Source organism: Scleropages formosus, chromosome 7, assembly GCF_900964775.1.
Source record: "Scleropages formosus chromosome 7, fSclFor1.1, whole genome shotgun sequence".
NCBI lineage: Eukaryota > Metazoa > Chordata > Actinopteri > Osteoglossiformes > Osteoglossidae > Scleropages > Scleropages formosus.
Window position 1 is genome coordinate 22,443,182 of NC_041812.1, and position 26,972 is coordinate 22,470,153.

Sequence of the window (26,972 nt, forward strand, 5' to 3'; positions counted from 1 at the left end):
TCAGAGGCATGTGATTGTTGCAGATTTGCAACTACCCTGCTAATCTGTGCTTTTTATGTAAATTTGTATTTCATCCATTAGTTGATATGCACTTGTATTTACAAAGAAGTTACGACTATGGATGAACAAGAAAAAGGCAAAAACCTTGTTTGAAACAACCTATTACTGTTTTAACAAGCTTAAATAAATAATTACTTGAGTGCTTAATCTGTTTCCAGTTTTTATTATGAAATTCCTGATTTCACCAGCATAAAAAATATTCAACCAATAAACCAAAAAAAAAAAAATTAAAATAAGAATTCACAACAAAAATATACATTATTGCTTGTTTTATTTGTTCCTACTGAGCATGTTTGACAGCATTAAGAATTTTTTTTTTTTTTTTAAAACCCAGTGACCACCCACAACCATGTATCCTGGTCACACCCTCATAGAAAAATGTCATATAAACATGATGCCAAATGACATCTAAATTCACAATAACGGAAATGAAACTTCACCTTCCGGACAATCAGCAGTGGTATTCCTTTTGACCTTCTAATCAGTCAGAAGTAAAATGTACATCTGTGCTCTGTGACCGAAAACGAAGATGAACAAAGAACCTCATTTTTCTTTCAGAGACCTTCTTATAGAAAGCTCAAGTATGATTACAACAATCCTCGGTGAAGGTACTCTATATTGAGTTATGGTCCAAAAAGCTCATATTTTGCACATGGTCAAATCAGCTCAAACAAATGAATACAGTATCATTAAAACAATTAAATTAGCCTAGAAGTGTATTGTTTGTAAAATCCTTATTTCTTTAAATTCACAAGATCCAGAGTAAATATGTTTATGTAAAGCTCTGTCGGTCCTGATGATAGTGTTAAAAACACAAATCAGTGTCACAGCATTTGGTCATGTTATTAAAAGCAGCAGTCAATGGGGGGGGACGGGACGGGACGGGACGGACTTCTAAAGGACTGTCAGGTCATGGCAGGACTTGGACTTCTGTCTGAAGGCCATCTTCTTGTTCTTGCGGGCCACCATGCGGCTGATGAAGCGCTTGGCTTTCCTGCCGATGCTCTCGCGGCGCCTCAGGCTGGCCTGCCGCCTCGCGATCTGCTCCTTGCTGTCGTTGCGCAGGCGGATCTGGCGCACGATGCCCTCGAAAAGGTCGCTCACGTTGTGGTGCAGCGAGGCCGACGTCTCGATGAACTTGCAGTCGAACACCATGGCACAGGCGCGGCCCTCTGCCAGGAGTAACACGGAGAGGGACTCTGGTGAGCTTCTCGCCCAGCACATACTGGTCTCCCGACATTCCCCTCACAACGCAGTTTAACTCCTCCCACAACCTGACCCTTATCGTCGGAGTTGGATTAAAATCAAATTACAACCAGGAGGTTCGGTAACATCCATCCAAACAAGACAAACTCGTCAAGACATCGACATGCACCTACGTTCACATATATTTAGCTGACGCTACTCTCGCTCCAGTTATTCTAACTTCATATGATTTTTCACATATTGCCACGCGCAACTTGAGCTGCATGATAAAATAACGTGAAGCTAATGGTTTGTGCACTAGGGCAGCAACAGACATTTTTGCCTATTGTAGTTCTATGTCATGCTTAACAATTTCCATCTAGTCAATTCTCCGACATATTTCTCCAAAATCACTTACAATGTTGACCTGCTTGCAGTCATTTACAGATTTATACAGCAGGGAGCTTTTTCACTTTATCAGTTTAGGGTAAATACCTTGATCGGGTACTACAGCTGGAGGAGAATTCAAACCTGGATCGTTGGACTAGAAGGTATCATCTCTAACCACTGTGCTACCTGCTGCCCCACTAAAAGCACTGCTTATTAACACTACCTGTTAACGTACTGTAGATATGAAGCTTATTAATACACCTTTCGCCAGTGTGTGTTGAATCAGATCAATGGTGGCGACAAATTATTTGCAAAATACGGTTTTTGAGCCAGCAGAATGACAAAAGTTCCCCAGGTGCTCTTGCTCCCAATATTTCTCTTCTGTTGGGAGATTGAGGGAGAAGCGAATCAACGGGAGGCTTCTTACCGTCCACAGAGACCTCTCTGGAGCGCACAAGGTCACTCTTGTTGCCCACCAGAATGATGGGGATGTTGTCCGACTGCCTGGTCCTGCGCAGCTGGATGCGCAGCTCCGACGCCTTCTCGAAGCTCGCCCGGTCCGTCACCGAGTACACGATGACGTAGGCGTCCCCCATGCGCATGCAGCGCTCCCTCGAGGCTGGGCTGCTCTCCTGCAGGGTTACAGAGCACAGCACCTTGGCGCACCGCTTCTCTGAAGGAAATCAATAACACGTCTCCATGGCAACGCCTTTCAGTACATGTCTCAGGCTGTGGGAAAAGTAACAAGAGTTATTTACCTGCTCCCATACGTCGTAGAGAACAAGGGCAGCCTCTTCTTCGTCCACCACAATGGAGCGGCTGTATGTCCTCCCTGTAACAAATGTAGATGTAAATGTAAAAGAAAGGCAGCGAATGTCAAGGGCATCTCCTCGCTCGGTTTTTCATAGAAAGAAACCCTGAGCGCTGGTTCTCCTGTGACCTTGCAGGCACCTTGTTTGCACCAGTCACACATCGGCCGACTAATAATACATAATAATTTGTGAAACTGAGGCAATCTCTGCCAGAGTAAAAATGCAAGAATAGCAAAACAGCACTGCAGATGTCAGCAAAGTATTTTTTTTAAATATGCTTTTTTTTTTTTCAAGGCTGGAAATATTATTGCATTTTATTCTACTACTACTAATACTGTAATAATAATAATAATAATAATAATAATAATAATTGCACTGTGAGACATTTATTCATTACGAAGAAGAGTTATATTAAAGAAATTGTGTAAGTTAATTGGAAGTTAAACGGTCCTTTCAAGCTGCTGCTGTCAGTGTCTGACATAATGAAACATCATTAGTTGCTCATAAACTGCGGACATCAGCGTACCGCTCTCCTCGCTCTCGTGCCCGTCCTCCACCTCGGCGAAGATCTGCGCGAGGCTCGACTTCCCCACGCCGTGCTCGCCCAGCACGACGACCTTGTGCGCGCGCCCTTCGCAGTGGCTCGCGCAGGACGAGCTGGACGAGGAGGAGGAGGAGGAGGGATCCGGGGGCTCGAGGGTAGCGCCGTCTCGCGGCGGGCGCAGCGCGCCATCAGGCGGCTCCGCGGTTTCCGGCGACGGGAGCGCGCAGCTCAGGAGAGCGCCGTCAGCCGTCAGGCTTCTCTTGTGTCGGCTGTGCGCGCCGCCGCCCCGCGCGCGCTCCGAGTTCCGCAGAGTCATGATTCCCTGGATCTGCGAGGCACGCACGCGCGCATGATTAGCGAACACGCGCGCACACAGCTGACACATCTGTTACTTACAGAACTTTACAGTGTGTTATTGATCAGTATAATTCGATAGCCCCGCAACCAACACCGCTAGCAAACGACGTGCGCCGCCTCTTTGAACAAGTCAAGTGACACTTACTGCAAATTTCGTTGACGTCTTCCAAGAAATGCAGTTAAAAATGTGCATGCCTGCTCGGGTGTTAAAAAACAGAGTGGATATTAGAGCAAAGCGATAGAATAAGAAATAAAGGCAAATCTGTGAGACGCACGTTCTTCAAGCACGAAACAACATTTTGTTAATCCAAGAAGTTTTTCTGTTCTTTGCTTTTTCCTGGTTTCTTTCTTCCTCCGAGAAAAAAACGGCGTCTGACCTTTCCCGCAGACAACGTGGTAAAAAATCCCCGCTCCCGTGCTGCTTGTCCTGCCCGCGCGATTAAATATGGGAGAGAAGCCCACTTTTCCACATTTATGCAGCCGCGAGCCCACTGACGTCGTCCGCAGGGGGGGTATGATGACAGTGGTGAGAGTGATGACATCATACCCCGCTGAGGAGGAGCGGGCGGGGGCGGAAGGGACGGAGGGAGGGGGACTGTCGCACCGCTTCATTGAGACGTGATTCACACACAGCGCCACCCGCCTCGTGGTGGGGGGTGTAGTGGCGGGGACTCCCCTCCCGCATCAAGCCTATTGCAATGACGTAATGCGGAGTCTCGTCAAGGACATCGAGCGCAACGCTCAACTGCGGTTACCACAACATCGGTGCATTCTGCTTTTCTCTACATTTTCTGCTATCTTTTTCGCAGTGGCCGACAAAATATGTGTACGCGAGATGCGGAATTCCCGATCAAAGACGGATTTATATACTAAAAAATATAATATGGTGGGGTGCGGTTATACATCAATGTGGATATACGCGCTTTACTTTTTATACACAAAAAGCATTCGGTTCACATTTGCTTACATAAGGATCTATTAACCAGTACAATCAGCCATTTCTGCAAGGTACTTTGATATCCATTCTAAATTGTCTTCTGAAATTATATATAAGGTATAAAGGGAACCCCCATATATTATTATTATTATTATTATTATTATTATGTAGGCTATATACAGTATGGATAAACTTACACATACCCACATAAACGGTTCCCGCTATGCGACGTGATACATTGTTTCGCTTCAAGACGCACTTCTCGATTCATACTTGTGTCAAACGATGTGAACAACATGTACAGTATTATATTGTTACAGTGTACACAAATGGTACAGGGTGTCTCAAAAATCCATGCAGATTTGACGTTTGTCACACTTGCCGTATTCAAGACTCAAGAGTTGTCACAATCCTTTATTTATTTATACAGCAAATAATATGTATCGCCAATAAATTATATAAGGAGCATCTTTGTGCACGAGAGTGTGTACAGCGTACATTTTTTTGAGCCTAAAAGAAAACAAAAATGTTATAAAATATTAAAACAAAACAAACACACACACAGACACACACACACTTTCCGAACCGCTTGTCCCATACGGGGTGGCGGGGAACCGGAGCCTACCCGGCAACATGGGGCGCAAGGGACACACACACCCAGGAAGGGACGCCAGTCCGCCGCCAGGCACCCCAAGCGGGACTCGAACCCCAGACCCACCAGAGAGCAGGACCCGGTCCAACCCGCTGCGCCGCCGCGCCACCGCGCCCCCCTTAAAATAAAACACACACACACACACACACACACAGACACACACACACACACACACACACACACACACACACACACACACACACACACACACACATTTTCAGAACCGCTTGTCCCTCACGGGGTCACGGGAAACCGGAGCCTACCCGGCAACACAGGGCGTAAGGCCAGAGGGGGAAGGGGACACACCCAGGACGGGACGCCAGTCCGTCGCAAGGCACCCCAAGCGGGACTCGAACCCCAGACCCACTGGACAGTAGGACTGCGGTCCAACCCACTGCGCCACCGCATCCCCTCTAAAATAAAACATTTTTTTGAAATTGAAATTAACTTGGTTAATGTCGACATCGGGTCACTGAGTGATTCTGTTAGAGAAACATTAAAGGAATCAAATGAAAGATAATGTATCATGATTAAGAGGCTGATCATGACGTCATCGGCGCTGTTTGTTCACTGTTGAAACGGGTGACCCTGAACTCCATCGAAACACTTCTGCTCTGTCTTGGCCGTTCGCCTTATTTCTCTTAGCACAATTTCTCACGATCCATTGCTCTTTGAGACTTGTTTTCCTCTTATGGAAAATGTGCCACAGCTGGGTGATACCACCTTAAGACTTAAGACTCAGCAGCCACCGTGCAGCCCCTCATAATTCATATTCAGCATGTGAGCGACTACCCAGTCCAATACAGCTCGTCATAAGCGAGGCAATATTAAGTACCACCAGCAGAGGGCGAACCGCCGATGAGTGGCCACTGAAGGACATTGCGGGACATTGATGCTGATGGACAGACACATTGTCCTGTGAAATGACAGAAATGTGTGGGATGCAGCATTTGACGCATCGCAACCGGGGTTATGAATGACTCTTAAAAAAAGCAACTCGATATCAGGGAGCTCACTGGATAGAAGGCTAAAGCGCACAGAATACAGTACTACACAACGTTATCTCTCAAGTGTATAGTGTGTTAATAACAGAGTTATGGTGTGGAAAACACCCCCCAGGCTGTTGGTACTCTGTCTCCGCTTTGTCCTTGGTTCTTTTGTAAATACTACAGGGGCTAAAACACCTACAGTATCTATTGATCATGCTCTGTAAATAACTTCCTCCAGGATTTTTCATTTCTTATTTTTCATGTTTTTTTTTTTTCTTATTGCTTAATACCCCACAGGTTTAGAACACAAAACTGCACTTGAGCCAGATTTTAAGAGAAAAAAAAGTACAGATATAAACAAAACTATCTTGATGACTCATCATTATAGAATAGGTTATACTGCATAATTTGATGCATTCAGTGTAGTTAAATGCACTTGCCTACCTCATCGCTCATTAGTAGAGAAAATTATTAATTGTACTATTATTTTACTTGTATTCCTCTTGCCATTACATTTATGAAAATGCAGGAAGATTTAAAATCTATAAAAAGCAGTTATTTATGTGACCTTTGGTAACCTCAACACATTTCATTTTTAGCACTTCTCTAAATAACATCTGTTAATGACAACAGTACACATATCATTGTGAAAGAGTGACATTTTAATATATTATTGTGGGGAAAACACTGTTTTAATTCCTACTTAGTCTTAGTCTTGTGCATCACAGCTACTATAATTACTGTACAAAACAAGGCTCTGTTTGTGGAAAAAAACAGAAAACAGTCCACAAAATGAGTTCAGATTGGGACAAAAAAAAAAAAAAAAAAGTGAGCAGTTTAGGCAGGTCATGCAGTCCTGGAAGACAGACACTGGTTCACCACCTCCAGAAGCTGAGAGTTCTCCAAAGCTGCTGCCACCCTCTCCTTGTCTGCAAGCTGCTTGTTCACTGCAAAGTTGAGTCATTGTGCACAAAACACTGTAAACACTCAGGTAGCATATCTGATGGAGTGTGAATGTGTGTGTCAGACAGATTTCTAACATGCGTAAAGGCAGCAGAGAGCTCCGGTTCATTTTACACCGCCAATTAATTGAAAGTGCCTGAAAGTTACCTGCTTCCTCTGAAGCGTGGGTGCCTGGCGTGATGTGCACATCAATCTGGAGGAGAAAACATTGAAAATAAACAGACCACTGGGAAATGCCAGTACATGATTGTGTTTCTGTTTACTTCAGGAACATCTGACTAATATATTTTAAAAGATTACAAACTAAACCGTTTTTGACAGTTACTAGGTGCACGGCAAATATAAAACACAAGCGTTAAGCATATACCGGTGAGTGAGTGGATGAATGTGTGTTACATTCCTTAGGTGTATAATGGGTGAATGACTAGGGTGTTTAGTGCAGTGTGTTGTAAGTCGACAGATAAATCATCTTGGAAAATGAGTTCAGCTAAAAACCAGTTATTATTATTATCAAGAAGAAGAGGAAGAACACACACACACACACACACACACACACACACACACACACACACATTCTCTGAACCGCTTGTCCCAAACGGGGTCGCGGGGAACCGGAGCCTAACCCGGCAACACAGGGCGTAAGGCCGGAGGGGGAGGGGACACACCCAGGACGGGACGCCAGTCCGCCGCAAGGCACCCCAAGTGGGACTTGAACCCCAGACCCACTGGAGAGCAGGACCCGGTCCAACCCACTGCGCCCCCTTCAGAGGAAGAACATATAGTATATAATAACAACAATAACCAGAGACAACTGGTAGTGTAGTGGTTAGAGCTGCTGCCTTTGGACCTGAAAGTCACAGGTTTGATCCAACCTCTAGTTGTAAAACCCTTAAGCAAGGTACTTACTCTAAATTGTGCCAGTAAAATTTACCCAGCTGTATAAATGGGTAAATTTGGGTGGCACAGTGAGTAGTGCTGCTGTCTCATAGTGCTGGGGTGGTGTGAGAGGATGTGGGTGTGATCCCCGCTCTGTGTGGAGTTTGCATGTTCTCCCCGTGTCTGTGTGGGTTTCCTCTGGGTGCTCTGGTTTCCTCCCACAGTCCAGAGACATGCTGTTCAGGTTCACCCATAGTGTGTGAGTGACAGAGAGAGTGTGTTCCACTGATGTATTGATGAGTGACCCATTGTAAGTAGTGTGTCTAGCAGTGTATATCACTGTGGTAAATAAGGTGTGTGGGCTGATACACTACATACAGTTCATTGGAAGTTGCTTTGGAGAAAAGCATCTGATGAATAAATGTATGTAAATAACTGCAATCCTGTAATAACTGTAAGCTGCAGAGGGAGCTGCCTGGGACCACCAGTCCACAATAAGTAAGAGGCAGAAGAAGGCGTCCGGTGTGCTCCGTCTGCCACATGAAGAGAGGAGAAGATGAGAGCGAAGAGCAAGAGGAGACTCTGCTCGCCTTGAAGCGGTGCGGCAGAGAGCGCAGCAGTTTCACTTTGATCGAGAGGCCGATGAGGGTGGCCATACTGCAGTGCGGGATCGTCGGGGTGAACTCCACGGACACCGCGCTCTCCGGGTCGTTAACCTGCGCAACAAACACAACAACTCTCATTACTAGTTAATTAGCGACAGTTAGTGCTCGGCGGCGGCAATGAATGATGAAGAACTTCAAGAAGAATGAATGAAAAAACGCACGCGAACTCTGACTTGCTCCACCACATTCAGCTCCTCCAGGGACAGCGGATGCTCGGGGTCGTTTATGGATCTGATAAGATGTACTGAATGGCAGTTATGGAAGAAAAAAACATTCACTGCGCGAGCGGCGGGACACAAATCAGGACAATTACTGGACAGTGACAGTTAGGGCGCCTGGGCTGGTCGACACGGAGCGGGGAGTCAAGTCACTTGACAAGTGACGCAGCTGGAAGGATATCGAAGATCTCCCTGTCGTCGATGGGGTCCGCGAGGCTCTCGTCCTCCTCCTCCGCCGTCACGACGCGCTCCAAACTCCGCTCGAAGATGAGCGGGTTTGCGTTCTCCAGTCGGGTGCTCCCCGACATCTTCAGCGTAACGAGCTCAAACCTTTAAAGAACACAGACCGTACAGTACGGCTGTACTTAAGGCGAGCAGCGCCGTGCGAAAATATTGCAGTACGGAGAAAACTTCCGGGAAAAGTACGGTGTCCCGTTTGTGCCAACGAGCACGCCGTCCAAACGAGGCGGCAAAAGGCGCAACCGTTATTTCGGGCCGAGGAGGGTGGCTTACGATTTTTACTTTCCCCATACTGTCACGATAAATTATCATAATAACTGTGATAGATCAAAAAGTATTGTTTTCTTGTTAAAAAGGTAAATAAAAATGAAACCACTGTTAAGAGATCGTACCAAAACGGGTTACAATGGTCATGTAAGCAAGCACACAGTTAGCTACAGTCAGTGTTTACACTGCATTATTGAACAGAACGTAGTAGTAATTTGTCCAGAGGTAAAAGCAAGGCCACGGTTCTAACCATTACACCCTCTAGTGGCCCATAAACGTTAACAGCTTGACACTTCATGTTTCGAATCCAACCATCTGCTGTAATGCCCTTGATCAAGGTACTTGCCATGAAAAGATACAGTAAAAACACCCTTCTGTGTAAAATGGGTTGGCCATTGTACAAATATTACACTAGAAGTCAAATTAAAAGTTATAAATATATATATATAAGTTTGTTCAGAATCTCTTTTCCAGAAAGACACTGGAATTGTGAAAACTTTATTGTAGGCATATGGTGTAATACTTTAACATGCATATAAATAACATTGGTATATGTAGAAAAGAGTCTTTTGTTGATTCAGAATGGATTTACACTGCAGAATTTACAGTGTTTTAAAACATAAGTATTTAAATGCTACTATTTTTAAGGCCTTATGTGTGCGTGCAGTACTTTGCGGTGAATGAACTGAGATTTGTAATTGGAATGTATCATGAAATATATTAAGTGCCCTAAAAAAGAAAACTAAGTTTTATTACCCTGTCCACCAATACTGTAAATTCTGTACTAGCAACAGACTGACAAGCAAGGTGTTTATGGGTCAGTGTTTATTGAGGGAAAAAAAAAACTGCTACAGATACAGAATAAAGGTATTATTAAACCTGAAACAGTGTACTAAATTTAAAACCCACATTGCCATTATTATTATTATTATTATTATTATTATTATTATTACAAATGCATAAGTCTCTGTAAGGTGCCCTGATGGAGGGCAGGGAGGCCAAGGCGGAGCGGAGCACACTGCCCAGCAACCCCAGTGCCACATGGGGGCGAGCCTGTTTGCGCAGTGCTGTGGAACGGTGCTCCACCTCCGACACTTTGCTCTTTGCACCGAGAGCACGTCAGGCGACACAGTCCAGGGAGGAGTTCACATCATCAGTGAGCTTTTTGTCTGCCCACCCCCCCCGTTTTGATTCTATATTCTGCAATCTGGCCAACTTGGCCTCTGCTCACTGGTCCATCAAGCGTTTTCCAAACAGAGTAATAATACTGCACTCAAATCACTTCATTACGCATTAGTCCCTTTTAAAGACATGTCTCTTGCGTAGCCCTCGAGCAACTGAATCCTTTGCATTTATTCACAATCAGGTTGAATCACATGCAAATATATATTTTGCTCCATGTGAATTCAGCCTGGAATAGTATTAGTTGCAGAAATGACTTTGGCCTGTGTTGGATGTCCAGGTACAATGTATGCCGTGCACCGTGGTGGTACGGAGCAGTATCACAATTGATGCTTGGCTGTAATGACAAAAACCAAAGATGAATTTTGGATTTATGCAGCAAGATTGAGGAAAAAAGGAATACAATTTAAAAAATTAAAACCACATATTTATGAAATAGCCACGTCCATGATAACCACTCAAAGCTCAATTATGTACAAAACAGGATTGTTACGAAGCTCTTAGAAAAAAAGTTAATTAGGAAATTGAAGAACACGTTTAATGGTGCTTTTGTATTGACAGATTTTCCAGTTTAGGTATTAAACTCTCAATAGTTATTGCATTAAACAGTGAATAACAGTGCCAATACCAGAGACAAAAACTTCCCACCAAGTGGAAAAAGCAGGAGCTCTCTACAGGTCTTTGCTTTCTTGAGTCATACAACACTTTGGATTTGTACAGCTCTCGAAATGCCAGTGTATTTAGCACTTCCACTCCTGCAATCATGTTAGCATTAAATGTCTGGTAACTTCAAACACATTCAACCACAGCAAATACAAATATACACATACGCTTCGGAATACCGCTCCCTCCGTGAAGTCGAAACATTCCTCGGTTACATTGAAGAAAAGGGTTTTACCCTCATTCTTGCACAGTAACATACAGCATCAACAATCACTTGACATACATACACTTATCGGTTTTAAACGGAGTAAAAAAATCTAGAAAATATTCCATATTTTCTTCAATGAAAAAAACACTTTGAAATTATTCAACTAAAGTGCTATATACTGTATATATTCAGGTCTGTTGGTCAAGGAAAGTGACCCATCATTAATCATCATCATCATCATGCAGCCCAGGCAAAAGAAAAAGGCTCATCAGGCCTGGGTGAAACCTTAGGCTTTCCACAGTATTGTCCCGTGTTTGTACATCATGCCTTTATGTTTCCAGCGCTCTCCCTAACTCCGCTTTCCCCTTTTTTCTCCTTCACCAAGCGATCGCAATGAAAAACACCCCCCGGGGGCAGTTCTGAGTCCGCAGCTCCGCTGCATGCCCCAAAGCTCACGCACATCCTGTGAAATTCTGACTGAAACAGACTACATTTCCCAGCAGCCCTTGCAAGTAAACATGTCTGCAGAGCAGGTGCAACCCGACAGGTAAAACTATCAGAGCTATCGGATGGGTAAAAACGCCAGTGTAATGACGTATACAGCTCATCTGTACCTTCTCACCCAAAACAGGAGGAAAATTTTGTCTGGCAGATGGTATTTTGAAATCACACACAGAACTACCTATTAAATATCATCTGCCATTGTCTTACAGTGGTCATAGGTATCTGAAATTTGATCAGGAAAAAATTCCACCAGAGTATGCACACATATCTTTAGCTTTGTCAACATTTTCACATTTTCTGATGCCTTTAGCAGATCCAAATATTCACTGGATTTATTAATTGAGAACAGCGTAATATGTTTGATCTATTGCTAACTGAAGCCATTGCATGTGTTGCTCATCACTGAGATCAAAAAGTTGAAGCACAATGGTATAGAAAAGTAGGACTTCCAGGCTGCTCTGCTATTTGGTTGTATGTCCCAAATTTTCTGGGGGAATTTGAAAAGGGTGCAAAATGCTCATTATGCACGTATCATAAGCAACACATATGCCCTCCCATCTTAACTCTATGGCTCAGCATTCGATATTCACTCGGTCATGTAAGTACAACCACACGCAGCAATCTGAGGACCTTGTAAAACGGGGTTTATGGGACAGCCACCCACATTGTCATCGAGGTCCTGCTCAATGCAGATGTGCTGTACCCAGAATCCGCTGGCAAGAAGCATGCCCTCTCCCACACAGCTGTGGCCATTTAACCAAAACACACCAAAGCCACTGGCTTAAAAACATGACTTCAGGAAATTGCTTTGTCTTTATTATCCCTAAACGATATGTACTGGCCCTCCAAATACACCAATCTTATACTGTATATAGAGAGGGATGCCTGTCTTCGTTGTCAAATGGAGAACATCACACACACACGACTGTCATACACTACTACACAGATGGGCAGAAAACATGCAGCAAGCTTTAAATTATTAATTAGACCCTACCAGTGAAAATCCTGCCGCTCCCCTTAACTGAATTACCCCGCTAATGTACTCGTTTCCAGATTAAGTCGCCATTTGCCGCTGCTGCTGTCCTTAAACTCCACACACGAGGCCACCGTAAGCTCCGGGACACCTATACAACCGAGAAGTCCTGCACCGACAGATATGTGAGAAAACAATGAAAAACAAGGAACACATCTCTACAGGTGTCAGATGTGCACATCACTCTCATGCTATAAGTGCAGCATTTAGAACTGAAGGTTCTTCAAAAATATATCTTTATCGTATCTGCTTCATAAAAAAATACTATTGTAGCAAGTTAATCAGGTAACAGCAGTATGAAGAATAAATGTTATTACAATTTTTTTTCCCCTTAACTTTTAAAATAAGAACCATACGACACTTTAATCATGTAGAAAAAATGTGATCGGCGGAAGTAGTCAGGAACCCTAGTAGAAAACAGGGAGCTCGGAGGCTTCGTGTCGTGATCTTTGTTGCATTACGATGTGTGCGGTGTGTGTCGCTTCACCCTCTGTGCTTGATTTGAACTGACTGGCCCAGCAACACCCTGCCTGATGTGCACCACATTCATACGCGCACACACACACACGCACGTTACACTGCTCCCTCGTGTTGAGTCAGGACACAGCAATTTGGTCCGTTACAAAAAAATGTTACACAAACTGCGTCGACGTGAAACGCATAATGCATCGAATTTTCACCTCGAGATCTCATGCTAAAAAAAAGGGGCGTTGTTCTTCGGACCCCGGTCCCGCGTCTCTATGCGTTTCTGTATTGCAGCGTTTGACGCCGGCGGCCGCGCCCCCTACGGGTCAGAAGGGGAAGTGGCTCAGCAGCTGTGGTGAGCAGTTTAGCGTTTGAGGACAGGTGGATCTGAGGGGAGAGACGGTGGGTGGACGGGGTGTGGACTCAGTTCTCCGACAGCGACAGCGCCAGTGCCGCCTGCAGGGCCGCTTCCTCATCAATGCTGTAGTCCTGGAAACACAAAGACACGGGTGCTCTGCTGATTAGACTCCCTTGTGTTGCCCCCCTGGCCAACAAAAACAGTCAAAGGATTTGCACCCCGATGCCTACAGGACCCGATCGCAGCCGACGCCCCAGCAAGAGCAGTACTCTCCACCTCTGGCCCCTGGTGGTCCCGCTCAAAAGGGTTCAAAATGGAAAGTCTCTAGGTTCTCAGGTTTAGCCCTGATGGTCCCTCTGCTCCTCAGAATAGCTGAATCTCTCCCGAAATTCAAGAAGGGTCTCGCTACACATCTCTTCTGGACCCATTTCGCCAGTGATGTTTCGATTTTCAATTCGATATTCAGCCCACCAGTGCAATGTGTGCAGGCAAAAATGGTGGCGCTGCAGAAAATGACTGTGCTTCGCAATCACATGCACAGCTATTACTCTTCACTTGTTGTCAGTGTACTTTTTTTTTTTTTTTTTACTCTAACTTGTGTGTCACTTGGAGAAAAGTTTGTTAGAAATTAATAAATGTGAGAAACAGACCGAAAGGAGTTTTACTGGCCATATTACTGGGATCAAAGGCCGAGAACTGGGTGGGAATAAACAGCTGCTTTCCTTGAATAATACATTTAAAGCGTGTGGAGTTAATCGTCTTTTTTTAAATGTGGAAAGTAGGTACATACGTGAAGTGTGGAAGCTGCCTACAGAGAAAAGTGTCAGCAAAGACAAAAGGACAAGCACAGCAGCGCTGGCGGTTGGAAAAGAAGGCGACCACACCTCGATTCCTTACCACAAACGTGTCGTAAGAGAACTTGTGCCGGTGCAGGAGGTGCTGCAGGAAGTTGGCACTCTTGTAGCTGGGGTCTCCCCAGGGCATAGCTGAGCACACGGGGCACACCTGGAAGAAAAGCAGCGCAGGTACGTTAGCAGTCAAAAGCGTGAGCGCACCTGAGCGAACGCCGCAGGGGACAAAGTGGACAGAAGAGCGAAAGCAAAGCAACCCAAGCGTCCTACGTCCGTGGGGTCTCCAGCGGAAGAGCCGGGAGGATATGGCACATCAGTACTTTGTGGAAAATAGTATGATGGATGATTCAGAGCTTTGGAGAGCGACCGTACTCCACCGTGCCGTGTTGCTGCGGCTGCGCAGTTGTGGAGGAATTGCTCTCAAGGCCGTGTGCCTGCACACCGGTAGCAGGGCCTCTTTCTGTTTAGCCCTTCCGCCGTCACACCCAGTTTCTTTAACGTTACGACAAGAAGCATCAACAGACACCGAATTCTGGGTAAAGCTTGGGAAAAGTGGTTAAAAGTCTATTAAATCAAGCATATGGATTGGAGATCAAAAAAAAAAATGCGAGGAAGGAAATTTTCATCTGAGCTGCAGCCGCTTTCTTGAAGACGATGCCAAAAAAAAAGATGCTGTTGCATCTTTTGAGGAATTTTCACAGCTCTGCTAGAAGTCTCCATAGTGCTAGGGAAGGTACTTTGGAAACGAAAAGGTCCTGAACCCCGAGGAACCTTCGGATGCAGAATGACAGGTACAGTCTCAAAACATTTCAATCAGCCCATGTAAAACAACATAAAAAAAAACCAGTTTCCGGCAAGCGGACTCAAAACATTTTAGCGCAAGGGCAAACTAACTTTACATGGTACAGCACTGCGATACTAGGTGACTTCTCAACACTTGTTGGCAGTTCCCCAGACCGAACGTACTGAGGTGCAGCTCCCCGCCAGCGGCCCAGCTCCCCAGCCCTGCCACGGCCCCCAGAAACCCACCACTTTGTTGGGGTCGTTGCGATGGTTCTCCATGCAGTGCTTCACCAGCTCCTGCTGGTCCAGGTTGCGGGCCCCGCAGTACGGGCACACGAAGGTGGAGCGGTTCGGGATATTGCTGCGGGCAAGGTGGCGAAAGGCAGTGAGAACATGGGCGTGAACATGAGTCTCACAGTCTCTGCTAGACAACCTGCGAGTCTTCAGCTGTGATCTGGCCAAGTCCTGCCTTCACGTTACTATGGATGCTTTGAATGTCATCAGGTTTCTTTCTTTCCTTTTAGCTTCGCTTGGATTTTTGGAAACAAAAAAATTACATGTGTGAGTACAGAAATTAATGAAATACAAAAAATAGAAAATACAAAAAATCAGCAGCGTGTGAACAAAAAAAATAAAAAAAAAAAAACCATCAACAAGTTACGCCATAGCTTGCTGGGGTTTCCATCGATTTCACCTCTCATTCAAATTAAAGCCTCTTTATAGAAAGCCTGATCACTGTTTGACCACCGGGCACTCCTTTGACAAGTACATGAACATTTATTATTTAGGCAACATTTTTCTCCAAAGCAATTTGCAATGTTATGCCAAAAAGGCAAAGTGTCTCACTTTTGGCACCGATGTGGAGGAATGGGCTTCCTCTGTCCCTCAGAGGTGCTGAATCCCTTTCACCATTCAAAAAAGGGTTTCAAAACATATCTCTTTCAGACCCACTTTTTCTCCTGACCTGATCTGATCTGATCAGTAGAGTTTCATCACATCTTCAGTCATGATCACCTATGTATTTCCTACCAATTCCATATGCAGCTACCAGAGTAATGTGCGCAGGAAAATGGTGGTTTTAAACTCACTTTGCTTTGTGAATGTCATGTGTCTGTACATACAAGTCTGTTATTGATGCACGTCTGTTTACCCCAAGTGGTATATAATTCATTTTTACTCATCACATATCATTGGGACACTGCATACTGCAGAAAGTTCCAGAAAGTTCTAGCCTTCAAACACCCCTGTAAGGGGTGAAACTCCAGAGGCAGAGACTGGGTGCCAAAAGACCTCAGATGGTTCTTGCTTTGGGCACCAGTAGGTAAGTCTCACGGCGTGTTAAAAGGCAGAGACACACATGGGTACATCAGCATCACACACCCTTTGCAAGAGTTTGCGCTCGTCAATAATGGCTAACATCTGGCGAACTTCTGCAGTAACGGAATTTAAACCTTTTCAACCTTTACTGTGCCTCATCAGTGAGACTCCAAAGAAGTAAGAATTGTCTGAAAAAGCTCATTTCCAACAGTATGTGGTCAAAGCTGTGAAATATTGTATCCTTTGACCCTCGTTTTGCACACGAGAATGTATTTGCAATTTGTCGGTGTGCCGTTCATGCGCTGCTGTGACCCAGTGCCGTTCTGTTCCGTCATCAGTGTTTGTCTCTCCACCAGTTATTTAAACGCAGTTCCAGGTCTGAATCAAAGACAAAAAAAAAAAAAAAAAAAGCAATGACCGTTACCTGGGAATCGGCTGTGAGGTGGGTACAACCGGCACAAACTTGGGGCAGTTGGCCATCTGCTCCTGGACCTTCGTGCAGGATGAGATGTGGGAGCGCATTTTCACCAAAGTGACCTGTGGGAGACGGGGGAGGGGGGGAGGCAGCGATGTGAGCGAGAGAGCGATTCGGAAGCAAAGGGACTACAGCTCCTCATCTGAGCAGACAGGCTGCCAGTCGGTCGTTATGAAACCCTTCTCAGGTGGGAACACAGACGCAGCAGCTGACAGCAAGAATGACCTCGGTGTTCCAGACAGCTTTCTATCTTTGGTGCTCCCATCCAAAACCGGGTGGCTCATTACAATTGTTAATATAGCAATAATAAAGCATATACTTGTACAATCACCTAACGTTGTGTTACACCTTTCAAGCAACTCCACTCCTGGTCATAATCACAAGGCCCACACTTCTCTTTGGAATTTATGCTCTGTAGACCTCATTTACCTGAAATGGTACCACTCTGCTTGCGTGTGCGTGTGTGTATAAACTCTTGAATCTGGCACCCGACACACTCTTTGCCCTTTATCATACTCTCGCCCATTCGTTTGCTACAGCTGCCCAGACCTGACTGCACACACCACACAAGCACAAAACGATCAAACGCTTAAAATTCATCAAAACTGGTAATCGTTAGTTTTACAGTACGGATGATGTCATGAAGCCTTACGGCGATCGAATGACAGAAACCATATTTACGACACATGCAAGTTTAAAGGGGCCGAATCTGACCAGATTACAAGTCGGGAGTTTTATAAATCCTGATACGGGAGATGCGGCGTCTGGAAGATCCACCTTCTTGCCGCAGCCCCGGCAGGGCGCCTTGTAGGACGACAGCTGCTTCTCCACGCTGGAGGAGCGCTCCACTTTTTTTGGGTCGAAGGGCATGCGGCACAGGGGGCACAGCGGCGACGCCACCTGGAGACACGGCTGCAAGCACTCGCCGCAGAACCTAGGGGAACAAACCGACACGCGTCACGTGTGCATGTGCGCGCGCCCGGGTGCGAGTGCTGCAGCTCACTCTCAGCGAACACACAACACGCAGTCATATTCCCACCTTCCTCGACCGACGAAGAGCCCTCATCCCACGTAGCGCTGGCTCAGCAGGCGAAGCGGGGCAAACGTAAGCGGACCTGGACTTTTAATGGAAGCGTGTTAATTGTTCACGGGCAGTTTTACCGGAACGAAGTGTGGAACGGTAACCCCCGTAAAAGGCTGCTGAGGAACCCAGCTGTTCGGACTTAACAGGCACCAGCTGCTATGAGCCAAGAGCGCAGCGATTAACAGCGCGAGAAGGGTCGTGTGAAGGTGCCAGTTCCAACCCCTGCCTAGAAAGACACTTACCCTGAAAGGCTCCAGTAAAATTACCCAGCTCTACATTATAAACGGGTAGAATGCTAAGCAGTTTTCAATAAAAGCACTGCATAATGAACTACATAACCAAAAGGTAACTCTGATTTCTTTCCAAAGTCTAGAGATGCGAGTTTCGGGTAAATTGGTAACTCTACATTCCCCAGTGTGTATGGACTGGTATCTGGTCCAGGGTATACCCTGCCACACACACACACTCTACATCTGCAGTGCTTCATTCCATGCTTCCAGGATAGACTCCGGACCACTGCGACCCTGCACTGAACAAACAGTGACTGATAACGGATGGGCTGGGGGCGCCAGGAGGGGTAGCAGTTAGAGCGGCTGCCTTATACTTGAAGGAGCCAGGTTCAGATCCTACCTTTTGCTGGAGGACCTGTGATCACGGTATTTACCCTGACAGATACAGTAAAAATGTCCCACTCGTATAAATGGTTAAAACACTGTAAGTGGCTTAATGCTTTGGAAAAAAAAAAATAAGTGAATACAGTAAACACAGAATGAATGGAAGACAATGAGTGTCCAGCAGCACCGGTACCGCACTGTACTCTACGTGCTTAGTTGACACCCCAACCCAGCACTGGAGGGAGCGGCTCACTCTCTCTTTGACCTGGAAGAGAATCAGCTTATTGTACCTCCAGGCCGCTTTATAATCCTTTGAACCGGACACATTTGAGAGCAAAGCGTTTTGCAGCCAGAGGACAAAGGAGACGCCGCTTGCAGGAAGCTGAGTCATATTTACACTACTCACAGGAGGTAAAGGTTCAAAAACCCTGATAGCGGATAAAAACGGAATAAAAGATCAGATAGATAGAACACAACACCCTGGAATCCTCTAGAAGCACCATGGTTTTCTACATTTCTACTTGTAAGGCAGGTAGAGCGTTACAGCCACCGAGGACACCTATATATAATACAACCCTAACCCTAACCCTCAAACAATCCAGCCCTTCATTACACTTCATTCGTTTATCCTCACAACCTACATTATTCTTATTCACAAAGGTGTCATTATATGTCCTATATTGGTTCATGTACCATACAGGGTATGGCCTCAAACCTCACAAGTGGTTCATTAGAGCAAAGCACTTCAAAATGCCTGAACTGGGACTTGTCGTGAGGTTTAATAGTCAGGAAACCGAGGAGCAAGGTGTCCCTGGGCTACAAGTTTGGACATATGTTCTGATACGTTTTGATTAGGCTCAGTCTGCGTGGGGTCCGCATGTTCTCCCAGCGTTCACATGGGTTTTCCTCCCACAGTGCAAGGACATGTATTTAAAGTGGACTGGTGACTCCAAGTTGTCCACAGTGTGATGGACAGGTGCTTCCAGGATAGATTCTGGACCACCAGGACCCTGCGCTGGACAAGCAGTTACTGGTGATGGACACATCCTTATCTGAGCCAACCCATTGTGGCCAGCGGTAGAGGCCGTTCGGCACTGTGCGAACATTCAAATTCAAACCTGTAATAAATAAACCATGGACGGGGGGGGGGGGGGGGGGGTATAAAAATAGTGTACATTCCAGTTCAATGCCAACATGAAAGCTCCAAAAAGAAATGGTGCAGGGGGAAGGGAGACTGGATGCATAGTTTGAGCAGAAAAGGAATTCTTTATTAGCATTTAAATCCCCAGACAAGCTCTGCCTCCAGTGTCCAAATGCAGCAACCGTTTTGATCTGGATGCATTAAAGACCAATTTGTGCCGCCTCGTCTCGCTTTCTCGACATATGCAAGAGATGCCGACGAGACTTCCGCCGCCTCCCATCATTCATAAGCATAAGTCAGCGTGTACTCGTAATACACTCCCATTCCATTTTTCAGTGAGCACCGCTGTATTTATAATGCATGAGGTGCTGGGGGATGGTGGATCTAATACACCAGAGAGCGCGATGCCCTTCTTCACGCTCCTCTCCTCTCCTCTCCTCCACAATCTCCCAGAAGAAAGAGCACTGGAGAGACCTGGGAGCTTGTGGCTTGGTACCAGCTTCAGAAGGTGAATAACTGAAAGACCTTCGATCACACAGGATGCCCGACTGATCAGTGACACTAACTATGCAAAGTCCTGCCAAAACCGACTATACTCCTCCTGGAACAATTTCGAGCTCCCTAAGAGTCTACAACTTCATCTAATTTTTTTTTTTTTTATCCAAAGCAACTTACACCGACTGACCCATTTATACAGTAATTTTCTTTGCATCACTACAAGGTTAGTACCTTTAACAAGGGTACTGCAGTAACACGGGAGAGGAAGGCATACTTATCTACGCACATAGTTATTACATCCTTTCTGCATACACTTTATCATACTGTAAGTGGGCTGGGGGGGGGGGATATAACTACTTCCCTAATTTTCAATGAAAATGCAATTTAAAGTCAAGTGAATTTGAAAACTTTTCACAGAGACCTGCCATTATATTTCCGAAAGGTTGCAAGGTTTATACAAATGTGTACTTCAATAATGGAGGCAAAAAAAGTTATTCATATGCTGCATATATTTCAACGTTCAGTCACATATCTATGCATTTAACTGAACTTTTATACACGTTTTCATGTATTTATTTAGCAAACGCTTTTCTCCAAAGCGACGTGCATCTCAGAGAAATTCAATTTGCGCATTACATTTGGAGAAAGAGGAACATAGTTGCAGACGTGTGATTCTTAGGTGTAGTTAGTTTGTTTCTTTCCACTTTATGTACCGATGTTCATCGCACGAGTAGCCGCATAAAACTCAGAATAGACAAATCCTGATCACCTTCCTACAATTTTTTTTAAAGGTACACAAACATTTATATTCATATGTATATGATACATAAGTCAGTCCATCGCAGGGCACCCCAAGCGGGACTCGAACCCCAGACCCACCAGGGAGCAGGCACAAGCCAAACCCACTGCACCACTGCTCCCCCTCTCAAAGTCATCTATAAATTTCATATTTTAGGAAGCGATGACTGAATTTCACCAACGAACTAATGCCAAACAGCAGTTAGTGAGAGAGTGTGGGTAAAAACAGAAATACATGGTCATATTTAGTATAGATAATGATACTGAAGTGCACCCTCGGTATAGGAACTTTTCAGATTTCCTAAAATCAGAGCTTAAAAGTAAAAGGAATGTAACAACGATGGCAGATTATGAAGACATTATTAATAGGGGTCTTGGCATGAACTTCTTTTGAATGTACTGGTGACACTCGGTGACCCCATGTGCTAAGCCTGTACCTAAGTGGACCTGGTACACGTATCCTCGACCTTGCAGGATGCTGGCATGTTATGGTATAGTCGCAGCAGAAGTCCTCGCCGAATGCCCAAAGGGACCCTTGCCCGAGAATGCCGCTGTTCCCATTAAATTTTGATGAAGAAATAAAATTAGCTTTTCAAAGTCTTTTCTTCTGTTGAGCCACAGTGTTACAAAAGAGAGAGGAATTAAAGGCAAACTGTACTGGTGCTGGAAGATGACTGACTGTGCATCACTTTAATGAGGGACGGACCAGTGCTGGACCCCTGCGGTACCTTCACTCCTCTGCTTACAGCACATGTGACCCAAATACACAACGCTCTCCCGGGCTTCTCGCCCGTCTCACACTGCTCACACTGGTGCATGGGAGCGACCCGACACCAGCGGTCCGTCCCTCCGTGGCTCCCCCTGCGAAAACAGGAAAATGTGCTTCGTTTAATTAAAATAAAGAAAAAAAAACAACCTTGTGGGAACACAAAAGGTGGTCATTTCAAATGTTCTGCCAGTTTTTTGTTTATTAAATTCTGCCTTTCATGCACTACTAAGATACTAATGATAACTGTTCAGACTGCTAGGAAGAAGGAAACATGGAGACAGACAGAAAGAAACTGTATTAATCCTAAAAGTAATTGCACATTTTAATTAAAAGTTGATAAAAGAACCAACTGGAAACATACAAATGTCTGAACACCGAACAGTAGTCTTTATTTGTCTATTTCCTTTCTGAAGGTACTGATCTTTTAGGTGGTTTTACTCAAAAACAAAACTAACAAGAAGAGTAAAGAACCCCGGGTTGGATGGTGCTGTACTGCAGAACGCTGTCGGAAAAATCTGGAACAACATTTGGCAATTTTTGCAGAATGCGTGCTGCAACTTCTTTATTCAGAAGGATACAGGCGTTGAATATTTCAACACTGCTGACTGACACGGGACACCAGTAGGACAGACAAATGCAAGCAAAAAAAAAAAAAAACGCAACCGAAGGGGCATCCAAGGTGTTTGTCACAATTTTTCACTGAATGTCTTCACAGTCACTATTATAGCGGAAAAATAGATACGTATCAGACCATTAGCTGCAAGAAGTACAGAAATGTGGAGTTTGTTCATTCATTCGTTCATTAATTCGTTGATTTATTCATTCATTCATTATCAATAACTGCTTGTCTAGTGCAGAGCCACAGCGGTCCAGATTCTACCCCGTAAGGAGACAGTGCAAAGCATGGTACATCCTGGATTTGATGTCAGTCAATCACAAAGCAATCACACACACACACACACACACACACACTATGGACAGTTTAGAGCCACCGCTTCACCTGAAACACTATTTAAACAAGCCAGTAACTTTCCAAAGAGGAAGCATGACGTGCGTTCAGTACACGATTACCCATGACCCACTAGCTGTGAAGAGCTGTGTGTGTGTGCGGACCTCACTGAGAAAAGGGGAACAATGAGACCGGCCTGTTTAAAGGAGACAACTGCGCACAGCTATAGCATCGCTGCTCCATCAGCCCCAGAGGAAGGGGACTCGTACACTGGAGACGTCCCCGATGTCCTCACTCTTCGACCCCCCCCATAACACCTGTCTGCCAAATTTCACCTGGAAATCACGCATTACTTTGTTAATTTTTCCGGATTTTTTTCAACAAATCTAACAATTCAGTTCAACTGAATTTTACAGAGCGCTGAACAAAGGCAGAACACAATTAAACAAATAAGACAGCTGACTGTATACTAGAGTAATATATTATCCATAAAGTTATTAAAGCTGTAAGTAAGCCTACTGGCCATGGAGGAAAGGAACAAAAAACTCCTAAGGGAACATTAAGGGAGGGAGAAAAAAAAAACCTCTGGGGGTCCAAGTGCCAGCGGCTGCCCACCCCTCCTGGGAATTCTAGATTGAAAAAGACTTTTAAGTCCATTTACAACTAATAATAACACAACAAGAAGTCAAGCAAGGAAAAAAGGCTCAGCATTCTGGAATAAACGGCACAGAAGGGCCCGGCATCTGCGAAAGCCAAACAGCTCCGTCTGTGCGGGATCGAGTCTGAAGGCTTTGGAAGCAGCTGAGCAAAAGCGCCAGGAACACTGCTGTCGCCGTGCCGCGCGTGTGCACGAAGGCCAAAAGGCCACGCAAACGGGGCCCGTGGAAACGGACCACGCACGGTGTGTGTGCGCGTGTCACAGGGAGGGAGTGCCCGGGGCACACCGGCATCGGGTACGACTCGGTGGGGGCGGGGCAGAAATCACAGGTTACGAAGACCTATCTACTAATTCACTCTTTTAGCTGAATCTTTTCTTCGAAGCAACGTACAATGTGAAAAGCGAAAGCTCGTCAACCAAAATTTAAAGGAAATATAAAGAAGAAACTTTTCCAGGAATTTCTGGCGACAAAGTGAGGATTTTTATAGAAACACTTGACTACGTATTATAACCATTGCAGGGCTGGGTGGCTTTTCATAGGTTTGTTTACCCTTTTATAGAGCTGGCTAATTTTTACCACATCAATTCAGGGTATATACCTCGATCAAGTGTATTCGAGAGGGAGGTGGGATTTGAAGCTCGGTTCTTTGAGTGCAAGGTGGCGGCTTTAACCGCTGCACCCCCTGCTGGCCCAAAGATTACAAGACCGCACAGAAGGCTTCCTCCACACTGGAGACCGGATAGAGTGTTCGGTACATAAATTGTGCATTAAAATGTCACAGCGATACGACGACTCTTTTTTTCTTTTTTTTTCTTTGCTCGGCGAAAATCGAAAACACACACAAGCGACACATTTAATGTTAACATTTGCGGTTTGGCAGGTGCTTTTTCTCCCCCCAAGCATCTCAGCAGGAAGTCATACGTTATCTGCACGCTGCCTCGAATGTAAATTTATTCTTTGGTTAATTACACGGTTTCCTCCGAACACCGCACCGGGCGACTCTAGAGCTGCGGCGAGACGAGCAGAAGCGTGGAGCGGAGACCCCCACGGCGTCACTCGCCGTCTCGGTGTCCGCCGGACCGTCCGGGGCGTCCGGCCCGTCTCCGCGAGGGGTCGCGAGGGGAGACGAACGCCGCCAGCCGTGGCCCAGATGCGGCCTGCGGCGGAGCTCAGGTGCCGCTCCTCCGCATATAGTCGGAACACACGGAGGCGACGCGGGTCTCCGCCGTGCTCCGGCCAGGGCAGGGCGTCGCCTCCCAGGGCGCCGAGGTCACGAAGGCCGCGAGAGCAGAGAGGCAAACTGCAGAAAGGCTCCTGTTTCTCCACCAGCCTAACCCTAACCCTAACCCTAACCCCACGGCCCAGCCGTAATCCTTGTCACAAGGATCCTTTCTTTTATCAATTATAATTAAGTACTGCTAGTGGCCGAAGCGTTTCACAGGGCGCTCACGGGGACAGCTCTGTACCGCACTCCGTTACCACACTCCTTTACCACACTTTGCAGAGCAGGAAACTCGCTCTTTTTTTTTTTTGCTCAACTTAGTCTCACATTTCCTCTTCTCTCGGCTTCCTCATTTCAGCAGCAGAGAGAGAGAAGGCTGTCGAACCCCCTGGGCTCCCATCCCACAGCCTCACGTTATTATATCTGGCACATAATAATATTTGGTGTACTCGTACTGCGCGCCCACGCACACACAGGTGTACATTTTGATTTGCGCAGTTTACATTGGTGGCTTATTTATGCTAAGCTAATACTTGCACGATAGATAGATACGTGACACGGGTCGTTTTCTACTTATTATTTTTTTTCCACTAGCACTAGAACCTTGCACCTTCAGGTCCAAAGCAGTAGCTAAGCATACGCTGCCCGACATCATTATAATAAATAATAAGCACTTAGACTAAGCGCTTATTTATTAATATAATAACAAGTCTTAGTTGTATTAATCACCTTGCGTGCTCAAATTTAGCGCCGGCTTTAGTGGCGCGCATTTGCACGTCGCACTTTCACGTTCAACAACGTTGCTGCACATCTTCTGGTGCTCTAAGTGAAGCAAGCATGACAAAAAATATATTTTAAGAAAATAAATTAATTTAACTACTGCTGCTTCAGCGCTAGCAGCCTAGTACGAGCTGTCTCACGCGGCGTATTTATAATAAATCCTTCGAACGCGGCTGTACTGTGCGCGAAGCACAGACGCAGCTGACGGCCACGGAGCGCGCGCCCGTCCGCCCTTTCATTTCAACAGCCGCGGCACGTCGTTTGGAACATAACGGCGACGCGCCTTTCAGCGCCCGACCGTTAGAACCACAACAAAGACGGGAACGCGCCCCGATGCGACCGCACAGCACAGGCGGCTACTCACGTGTGCGCACAGCTCGCGATGCTCACGGGCTTGTGGTACACCTCGAGGCAGATGGGGCACGAGAACTGGCTCTCGATGCTGTCGCACGAGGCCTGCGGCTGCTGAAGCTCCTGCTGCTGTTGCTGCTGCTGCTGCTGCTGCTGCTGGTGATGGTGGTGATGGTGGTGGTGGTGGTGCTGTCTGAGCTGGGCGGCCGACACGAAGTTGCGGAACATGGCCATCTCGGACTCGGCGGCACGATCCCGCCACGAGCTAGTAATCGCAAACGTTCGTTTCTTTCGGCAGCTACGTCGCAAATGCACATCAGTGGCGCGCCGATGAAGTATTAATGCGGCATCATCAATACTGCAGACGACATCGAGCCGACAGTGTTAAATGGCAGCTTGTGCAGAAGATGACACGCCGGGCACCAAAGAAGTAAACATTGCAAGATAGCTAAAACAAAAGCTTTAAAGTCCCTTGAAGCCGAACGCACTTTTGGGTAGTGTAGTTCTGCCGTACGTCTCTAGTATAGGATGTCTTCGTGTAAGAACTGCAATCCCAAGAGCCATGTTGCCGGCGCATATGCGTTTTCTGTCTGGCACAGAAGCCACACAAAAGGTACATCAAAGAGTGTCACAAAAGCGCAGTAACTGCGCATGCTTACTGAAACCTGAGGCGGGCTGCAAGCCCATCTGCCGTTATCTGGTGACCACAGTGAGTCAGACCTTCAGAGAGATCATATCGGTGGACGTGACAGCTGCTGTGCAGACCTGATGCGCTGATATTTAGCCGATGAGCTTATACAAAGTGGCTGTTATGTATGTACTGTTTTCATTTATTTATTTATTTATTTATTTATTTTTGTCGCTTTTTCACTCTTGCACTTAGTATAAGTATCTTCATTGATTGAAGACTTCAATCTTGTCAGGGGTACTTAATAATAGTAGTACACTTGAGAGTGGGTCTTGAACCAACAACCTTAAGGTTCATTTCTTTAACCACCTGCAATATTTTCACCATACTGAAGTTCTCAAAATAACTGATTATAAAAGCTTTAGAGTGCCCTGTTATGCATTTCAGTTATGTACAGTAACTACAGCTAATGGATTCAGAACACC

The 26,972-nt window shown here is 45.7% G+C and overlaps 3 protein-coding genes across 4 annotated transcripts; all 3 read right to left on the bottom strand.

Moving 5' to 3' along the window:
• Nucleotides 1-329: 329 nt before the first annotated feature.
• Nucleotides 330-3,810, bottom strand: LOC108926226 (GTP-binding protein RAD-like). Its single transcript, XM_018738817.2, has 6 exons — nt 3,726-3,810; nt 3,494-3,543; nt 2,974-3,319; nt 2,394-2,467; nt 2,063-2,267; nt 330-1,232 (listed from the first exon to the last, which is right to left on the bottom strand). The coding sequence occupies exons 2-6, from the start codon at nt 3,539-3,541 to the stop codon at nt 955-957; spliced, it is 951 nt and encodes a 316-aa protein (XP_018594333.2). The 5' UTR covers nt 3,542-3,543; nt 3,726-3,810; the 3' UTR covers nt 330-954.
• Nucleotides 3,811-6,578: 2,768 nt separating this feature from the next.
• On the bottom strand, nt 6,579-9,088 carry ciao2b (cytosolic iron-sulfur assembly component 2B). Its single transcript, XM_018738879.2, has 5 exons — nt 8,830-9,088; nt 8,592-8,671; nt 8,356-8,481; nt 7,037-7,082; nt 6,579-6,873 (listed from the first exon to the last, which is right to left on the bottom strand). Exons 1-5 carry the CDS (start codon nt 8,954-8,956, stop codon nt 6,773-6,775), a joined length of 480 nt encoding a protein of 159 aa, XP_018594395.1. The 5' UTR covers nt 8,957-9,088; the 3' UTR covers nt 6,579-6,772.
• An 825-nt stretch (nt 9,089-9,913) lies between these two features.
• Nucleotides 9,914-26,311, bottom strand: LOC108926344 (RING finger protein 166). 2 transcript variants are annotated; one of them, XM_029253681.1, is made up of 6 exons: nt 25,873-26,311; nt 17,772-17,928; nt 16,944-17,056; nt 15,449-15,563; nt 14,466-14,573; nt 9,915-13,699 (listed from the first exon to the last, which is right to left on the bottom strand). In XM_029253681.1, exons 1-6 carry the CDS (start codon nt 26,091-26,093, stop codon nt 13,634-13,636), a joined length of 780 nt encoding a protein of 259 aa, XP_029109514.1. In that variant the 5' UTR covers nt 26,094-26,311; the 3' UTR covers nt 9,915-13,633. The 2 variants fall into 2 exon arrangements, with proteins under 2 accessions (XP_018594523.1, XP_029109514.1); XM_018739007.2 differs by lacking the exon at nt 17,772-17,928 and having other exon boundaries at nt 9,914-13,699; nt 25,873-25,943.
• Between the last annotated feature and the right edge of the window lie 661 nt (nt 26,312-26,972).

Bases quoted from the DNA above. Each gene is read 5' to 3' on its own strand.
- LOC108926344 (XM_029253681.1), bottom strand. From the start codon at position 26,093: ATGGCCATGTTCCGCAACTTCGTGTCGGCCGCCCAGCTCAGACAGCAC. The intron at 17,929-25,872 runs GTGAGTAGCCGC...TTGTTCCCCTAG, and splicing joins ATCGCGAGCTGTGCGCACAC to GTTCTGCGGCGAGTGCTTGC. The intron at 13,700-14,465 runs GTAAGGAATCGA...TTGTGTTTCCAG, and splicing joins TCTCTTACGACACGTTTGTG to GACTACAGCATTGATGAGGA.
- LOC108926226 (XM_018738817.2), bottom strand. From the start codon at position 3,541: ATGCACATTTTTAACTGCATTTCTTGGAAGACGTCAACGAAATTTGCA. The intron at 2,268-2,393 runs GTAAATAACTCT...GTAACCCTGCAG, and splicing joins TCTACGACGTATGGGAGCAG to GAGAGCAGCCCAGCCTCGAG. The intron at 1,233-2,062 runs GTAAGAAGCCTC...TACTCCTGGCAG, and splicing joins CAGAGAGGTCTCTGTGGACG to AGGGCCGCGCCTGTGCCATG.
- ciao2b (XM_018738879.2), bottom strand. From the start codon at position 8,956: ATGTCGGGGAGCACCCGACTGGAGAACGCAAACCCGCTCATCTTCGAG. The intron at 8,672-8,829 runs ATATCCTTCCAG...GCCATTCAGTAC, and splicing joins CGACGACAGGGAGATCTTCG to ATCTTATCAGATCCATAAAC. The intron at 7,083-8,355 runs GCGAGCAGAGTC...TTTCTCCTCCAG, and splicing joins CTCTGCCGCACCGCTTCAAG to ATTGATGTGCACATCACGCC.